We start from the raw sequence: 7,646 nt of genomic DNA on the forward strand, positions 1-7,646 counted from the left end.
AGAACCACCATCTGGAAAATTAGGAAATACTTGAATTACAGGATTTGAGAGGGATTTTCCACTGACAAGGGTGCTGTTTGTGACTTTTGGAGAGAAAGAAAAATCCTGCCGAAGAGGAAGCAGAATGCTGAGATAATGCAACAGCATGAGGAAAGAAAGGCAGTGAAAATCTGAACAAAGAAATGAAGCAAGACTAATGTATGGGAAGGGTGAAACAGGCCTAGGTGAGCTGCAAGATAATAAGGACAATTTTGTTTCCTGAAGGTTTTAAGAATTAGTTTTTGCCTAAGCAGGGGTTTGGTAGTTTGCAAGAATAAAAAATTCTGAAATTTCTTATTTCCTGTGTGTTTAAACACAGAATCAAGTCACTGCTTTGGTTGTTGGTAGCAGTCAGTGGGTCAAATTCTCTTCTCAGTTTCACTGATGCAATCTTATTTGTCTGAGAGTCTTTTTCTCTGCTCCTGCTTTGCTTCTGTGTTTGTGTCCCCCTTTGTGTGTACACATTGTGTATTCAGACCAAGAGTGAAAAAAACAATTTATGAATAAGAATAGGAATATGGAAAGTTCTGACTGAGTAATGTTTGTAACACAGGGAAAAAAAGATGTTTTTCATCATCTGAACTTCCAGTAGAGATCCCTGTAGTTCAGGCCTTCTTTATCTTCTCTAATGAGAAAACTACTGTCTCTTCTTAATGACATTAGGTAAATGCAGTTGTGTAAAAAAGTTTTAGTTTGTGCTTTCTCATTGTGTTTGTAAGTAGTGCTTAATTACCAAGGATGGATGGAGCAGTAATTTTGAAATTAAAATCAATGCAAAATATCTCCACCACTGAATGTTCCCTGCTTTCTCTTAGCTAATGTCTACCTCCAAATAAAAACCTCTTGAAGCAACACAAGATAAATCCAAGCCCTTTTTGAGGTGCTCATGGCATTGAAAATGCTCGTCTGTTAATACAGAAGCAGGCAGAAACATTTTTCACAAGAGGTCTGTTTGCTGCTTGACAAATACTTGTTTAAGCCCTTAAAAATTTCACTGCATGTCTGAAGCAGCACTATTGGCATCATAAAATTAAGAGTGCTTTATATTATCAACAGTGCTGTATCATATTGATACAGTCATGTCATTTCTCTGAAGCGTGGGCTTTCAGAAATTTTTTTAAACACAGTGCTGCTTATTTTGGTATGTTTTGCAAACATTTAACATGTATGGAACATTACACAGATAGTTAACAGATCCTATTGGTAGTACATGGAGCATCTATGCTGCAAGAGTCAGCGCTTTCCACATAAATGGACAGCTGAAAGCAGCAGATTTTTATTGCCATTGCTTTATTAAATGCAAAGTACATAAAGGGATAAAATCTAGAGGTTTCAAATACAAGACAGTCAGAAAATTAATACCTATGTCCCACAATTGCTGCAATTAAATTTTCTGAAGCTTTACAATCCACTACATCTATAAAACCAAGAGCTTTGCTGCAGAGAAACCTAAAACGTTTTTAGGTGTCTGTACTTGTACATAGCACACCACTAATTTTCAGAAATCCAGGTACAAAAGAGTGCTATATATACTTAATAAGGAATGAGGACCCAAACAAGGATTAGATTCTTGATTTGAAATACCAGTCCGTGTAGAGCTCAGTGTGAACATGCACTACAGGGATGTTGGAATCCTCAGCCCCAAATACCCCCAATGACTCCATGGCTGACAGTGTAAGCTATAAATGCCATTGTAGCAGAACTACATCAAGCTGCCGAAACTCAGTGTGAGAATACCTCTTTTACCAGACTACTGAAGCTGTTTTTAAAAGCCCATTTACACAAACCATGTGGCCCAAACCCAATTTGCTAGGCCCCCCCTATGGTTTTCCTTATCCATTTAAGGTGTTGCTTGGTGAGTCGAGTGTAGACACCAGGGCCATCAGCATTGCCACATTTCTTCTTCCCAAATGAAGTGATGCCTCTCATAATATTATTACATCTTAAAGGTCCACCAGAGTCCCCCTAAAAAAAGGGAAAATACAGTCATTCAAATCAACAAAAGCTAAAAAATGTTTCCTTTAAATAAAATTTTCACTAGTTAGATGGAGAAAATAAAAATGTAGCCAGTGTTATTAAGGATCATTTTTTCCTCCTTGGAAATTAGGATTTCAGACAGCAAAACAAATGAATAAAAAGACTTAATATAATTCAATCTGATCATTCAAGTGTGTATAATGGGGAATGAATCTAGCTAGGGAAGAAACAGTCTCTTTGCAAATAAAGAAAAAAAGCTGAAAACGTTCCTCATGGAAAGTGTAAGCCTCCAGAAATTCAAACTCTTTTAAATGCAATATTTAAATATTTTAAAATGTGGCAGTTCTTACATAGTCCTGTACTTGACTTGGAACACTGTTAAAATGCTTTTTAGCATTTCAGCAAAACCTATTTCAAAGTCTTCTGACATCAAATAAGTTGTTCCACTGAGATTATCTACTTGCAAATGGGCTCGTAAGCTGTTTTGTGGATATTTTAGTATTAAACTCATTTTATTGAAGATGAGGATAGCTATCTGCCATGCCTGGACACAACTGCAATATTGAAAGGCTGTGAAGGTGAATTTACTCATCTTAAGTTTTGATTTTAAGGCTTGGAAGAACAAGCTTTAGTAAATTCACTGACATTTGATAAAATTCTTCACTGATTTTAAGAGAGACAGAGATCGTGAATGTGTAATGCTGGTACATTATATTTTATTTTTATTATACGATTTATGCAGTCATAGTAGATATACTTACATGACATGAATCCTTGTTCTTAGCTCCTGCACATATCATGTTCTTTGTTATGACAGGTTTGCCATTATAATGCTTTTTATCGTTGCATATTTCCCTCCTGATGACAGTGACATTGACTTCCATCAGGGCAGAAGGGAGATTGCCTGGACGATTTCTCACAGGACTTGTAGTCATACCCCATCCTGCTACTGTGCAAACTGTTCCTGGTTTGGGATCATAATCTGAAGGAGGCAGGGGGATTGTTTGCACAGCTTTATTAAGTTTTGCTCTTCCCCGAAGCTGTAGAAGATACGGAAAATAGGTATTATGGCACAGAGTCTAACAGAGGCCCTTGCATATTAACCATTGGATCTTTCCCATTATGATAATTAAAGAAATCCCTTTCTGAGATTCCTCAATTCTTTGTGACAGTAGTTATGTCATCAACGTAAGAGTGGGAAAATGAGTATTCTTTGTCTCATAAGAACCCACTTTGATAATCTATTAGCTCTAAAAATCATCTTATTTTACTTCTTTGGCTCTCAGACCATTTAGAAGACAAAATAACAGTAATTACTGATGCTGGCAAAACTGAAGATCAGAAAAGCCAGACATTTTAATTAGAACTCCTTTTCAGACAGAACGTTAGTGCTTTTAACCAAATGTTTTATCTGCATGTGTTTTTATTCCTGTATGGAAAAGCCATAAACTGAAATGTCTTGATCAAGCTCCAGAATGTGTATACTAGCCGTGGCAACAATTACAGGAATTGTTGCTTGCCTTATTTACCAATGCATCCCCAATTCCCCAGGCTGTTGGATTAGCAGACCAGACAATATCACTCCAGAAAAAAAGGCCCCAGAAACTCCCTTGGCTCATCTCCCTAGATGAGATGAAGGAAGAAAATAGTTCAGTGTAGTGTTATATTCCATAAGTGATATATAAATCTGTACCTGAAGCAGCATAATGTCATTTTCCTTGGTACTGGGGTTGTAGCATGGATGAGGAAAATGTTCTGCAATCTGAAAAGCTTGCTGTTCTTTTTCTCTTTTTTTTGATGAATGGGCTCCAAGAATAACTTTGCTTTTTTTCCTGAGGAAAGGACTACATAGTTATTTGGATTCACTTTGATGTAACCCTAAATTTTTTGCTGGTAATAATGTGGTGCTATAATGACCAGCTGCTACAGTCTCTTTTCCTGTGCCTGAAAAGAACAGTAACTAGAAATATCAAAAAGATGACCTTGTTCATACAACAGCTAAAAGAAAAATATGACTCAGTGAATCAAACTTCATACTATCTTATTTTCAGCTTCCCAGGAGCACAGAAAAGTTTCAGGTACTTGACGCTGTTTCCATCCCTGTTGTTCCCTTTTGGGAACTGAATGAGTGGTGGATCTGGTGGATGCACCAGATTTGCTGTGGGCACTTGTCTCACCAACAGTGTCCTCTATAATTTGTTCTGAAAATTTAGGAAAATAGGCCACAGCAGTGTTAGTTCAGATATCCTGACTGTATTGAAATGTACCATTGCTTTACTCTAACATATTTCAACACCACTTTCTGAATCTGTGTGAGACACAGTTCATTCCTCTTCTCTAGGTTTTTCTGCAACTTCCTGTGCTTCCAAGATCCTCAAGTGGTGTCAGAGTTGCGCCTGCTGTGGCTCTCTGACAGAGACCAGCAGCCTGGCACTCCTTGGCCAAGCAGGTCAAGCAGACATTACTGCCTGACTACAGGTACAGCTGCTCTTGGGCAAACAACACATCCCACAGCTCAATGAGAGAATATTCTAGGAGATGTGCATATTGGCACTCATTCATGTCTTATTGTGGAAAATGCAACCCTGGAAAGCGGTCGCTCCTTTCTTTCATCTGCTGAGAGCTGTCTGTTGACTGAGCCATCATTAGGTTCATAATTAATTGTATTTTCTCTTAAACAGAATCTCATTTGGAAACATTCTTTACTTTCTGTTAACACACAGTTTTTGGGCCCAGTGCTCTCTTTACAGTAGGTCCCACAGATCTCCCTGTCTGGACAGGACAGATGGACATTTCTCTGGTGTCTGCAGAGTCCAGTGGCTCACTGGTCCTGGTGACAGAACCTGTGTGAGGTCTGGCTCAATAGCAGCTTCAGTCCTCCTCACAAAAGCAAGTAGGGGTGGGATGTAATTCAAAACTCACTTCTTGCCTCGCTGAAGGACTCACTAGAGCTAAATATCCATTTGCATCTTGATTTGGGCAGGAGAAGAAAGATGTCTGCCCAGCCAACATACCAGGCAAGGCAGAGATCTCTCAGTGCCTCCTGTCAGCTGTTTGGAGGATTTTTGCTCCTGTGTTAACCCCATGCTGTCTTTTCTGCAGTCAATTGTGTATCTCTTATAGAATAAAATTACAAGAATTAATTTTTTTTCTCAGAGCAGCAGTTTAGACTGGACACTCCTCTCATCTAGTGTACAGGTTGACTGAGAAAACAGGGATAAAACTTTTCCCCAAATTCACTGCTTCAGTATTGCTATTCTATGCTAATGTGCAGCTTGAAGTTTTTAGATATCTCTTCAGAAACAGATATGATCAGTATACTTTGTTGTATTTTTTTACTCACTATAACAAATTTGATGATAGAACCTATAATGCACAGTAATTAGAACTTAATCATGGTCATGATAAATGGATAAAATTACCAGATAAACTAACTCTCCTGCTTGAACAGAGATATCAGACACCCTCTAAGGGCAATCTCTGAATCAGAGTAAGAACTTACGTGTTACAGTGTGCAGCTGTTAACACCCAGTTTTCCTTAATTAAAGCTCCTCCACAAATAATTCCTCTTCGTCCCTTGATTTGGGCCATGAATGGTCTCGAGTGTGGCGCTACTTCATTTCCTCCAATGATATCCACACACAAATCTAAAAAAGTAAGCCACAAGACACACAGCTGAGCTGACAAATACTGTAAGACACTCCAAGTCTCTTAGAAAACATGGCTGTTATAATTAGAAAGGATACAGACACACAAATATGCACATATGTCACAATGATGGTCTTCAGGGTAGAATTTTAAAACCGCTCAGCAGAATTATTTCATTACATTTCAATAATACTGAAACAAGATCAGTGGGGTGAGCTTGGGCAAAAACCCCACACCAAAGTTTTGTTGCTTTTGCACAAGATTTCTTTTCTTGGACATTACTGATATGTTTAATTTATTAGCTTTCATCGTGAGTAACAATCCCCCATATTTCCCATATCTTAAATATTGTGCAGGGAAACTAGACTATGTAGTATAAACCACATTATGTGAATCTGTTTTCCAGAAAAAGAGAAAATCAAGCAGTTAAGGTATGTGTATGGCTCTGAAAAGAAAGATGAGATAATCATTATGTTTTCTACTCAGAACTCCTCCAAACAGCTCAGACTTTGCAGCTTTACTTAAGACCCATTCAGAAATTATTTTGTTTGTGTGAAAGACCAAAACATGCTGACAGTTGAGAGGAACTAATTATAAGAATTCAAATAACAATTGTTATTACTTCCTTTACATTAATACATGTTAGCTTAATTAGAATTCTGTATGTCAGGACTTATCTCCAAAAGTATTAAATGGTGTACTTACCTCCATGAATAGCCAGGAGAATGACAGCAGTGAAGGTGTACCAAGGGAGGAAAGCACCCATGATTTCTGTCTGATGTTCCCTCTTGTTTGCTCTTTAATATATGTCTATCTACCAATCTATCAATATATATGCATAAATGAAGAGGATGTGGGTTTTGTTTTTCCTCTTAAGGGGGTAACCATGACAAGGAAAGCCTCCCCAGAGATGTACCTTACAGCAGAAGTGTTACTGAGAATCTGCATCATCTGCTGTGGTGTGAAAGCAGGCTCCACCCCACTTTGTGCTCTGTCTGCAGCATTTGCACAGAACTCATGTACAAGTATAGGGGTGAAACACAGTGGGACTCAGCTCACATAAATTTAGGCTGATTCAGTTGTCCACATGAAGTTGTATACTTTCATCCCAGACACCTCAAGTGGCTTCCAGGTCAGACATGGATTCCAGTCCATTCTCCTTTAATGAAATATCTGTTCTGTTCAGTAGACCCTCAAGGCCAAGGAATCTGATATTTCCTCATTTCAGGATCTGCTCCTACCTCATTAGGTTTGTTTGGCTTGGACTGGCTGAGCTTTCACAAAGCACTGAGTGTGGTTTCATAGCCTATAGCTAAGGGTATGATGATATTTAAAGTATCTTAAACTGTTTTAGATCTGGTGCAGAAGGCCGTCAGTCTTCTGAAGATGCTGTGTCAGATTTGCCAGCTCTGTGTCTGTGTCTGGAAAGCCCTCAGTATCTCAAATGTGACTAAACGCTGAGTTTCAGGCAACTGAATTGAATCCTGAAAACTCAGGGTGGCTGGGCACTGGAAGAGGCTGGTCACAGCACCAGCCTGACAGAGCTCAAGGCAATGCTCTTAAGCACATGGTGTGATTCTTGAGGTGTCCTGTGCAGAGGCAGGGGTTGGACTTCAATGGTCCTAGCGGGGCTTCTTTCAACTCAGGGTATTCTGTGATTCTGTAAATAAGTCTTATCTAGGGCCTTGTAAAGGCACAATTTCTCTCTTGCAAATATATACCCAAAAAAAAAAAAAAAAACCCAAAACCTTGCATCAATATTAAATCATTTGGAGTATCAACTATTCTATAACCTATATATTCTATGACCAGTGAAATTTCACTGTCATGCAGAATGGAAGATTTCTTGAAGTCTTGAGCCCCACAAAAGGCAACCTGCAGAAAGGAGCCCACAATAAAGAGCTTGCAGAAATCTTCTTGCAGAGTTCTTGCTGTATCATATCTTGAGCTCATTGTCCCAACACCATGTGAGTTTCACCTGT

General features: G+C 38.6%; 1 protein-coding gene across 1 annotated transcript; it reads right to left on the reverse strand.

Moving 5' to 3' along the window:
• Window positions 1-1,848: 1,848 nt before the first annotated feature.
• LOC132086894 (granzyme A-like) lies at window positions 1,849-6,451 on the reverse strand. Its single transcript, XM_059492846.1, has 5 exons — window positions 6,370-6,451; window positions 5,519-5,663; window positions 3,710-3,848; window positions 2,778-3,056; window positions 1,849-2,004 (listed from the first exon to the last, which is right to left on the reverse strand). The coding sequence occupies exons 1-5, from the start codon at window positions 6,428-6,430 to the stop codon at window positions 1,849-1,851; spliced, it is 780 nt and encodes a 259-aa protein (XP_059348829.1). The 5' UTR covers window positions 6,431-6,451.
• Window positions 6,452-7,646: the final 1,195 nt, after the last annotated feature.

Source organism: Ammospiza nelsoni, chromosome Z (assembly GCF_027579445.1).
Source record: "Ammospiza nelsoni isolate bAmmNel1 chromosome Z, bAmmNel1.pri, whole genome shotgun sequence".
NCBI classification, from domain to species: Eukaryota; Metazoa; Chordata; class Aves; order Passeriformes; family Passerellidae; genus Ammospiza; species Ammospiza nelsoni.

What these genes read in the sequence shown, in the direction of transcription:
- LOC132086894 (XM_059492846.1), bottom strand. Translation starts at nt 6,430, where the DNA reads ATGGGTGCTTTCCTCCCTTGGTACACCTTCACTGCTGTCATTCTCCTG. An exon ending in TCTCCTGGCTATTCATGGAG is followed by an intron (nt 5,664 to 6,369) that starts GTAAGTACACCA and finishes TTACTTTTTTAG; the next exon opens with ATTTGTGTGTGGATATCATT. An exon ending in AGAACAAGGATTCATGTCAT is followed by an intron (nt 2,005 to 2,777) that starts GTAAGTATATCT and finishes CCCTTTTTTTAG; the next exon opens with GGGGACTCTGGTGGACCTTT.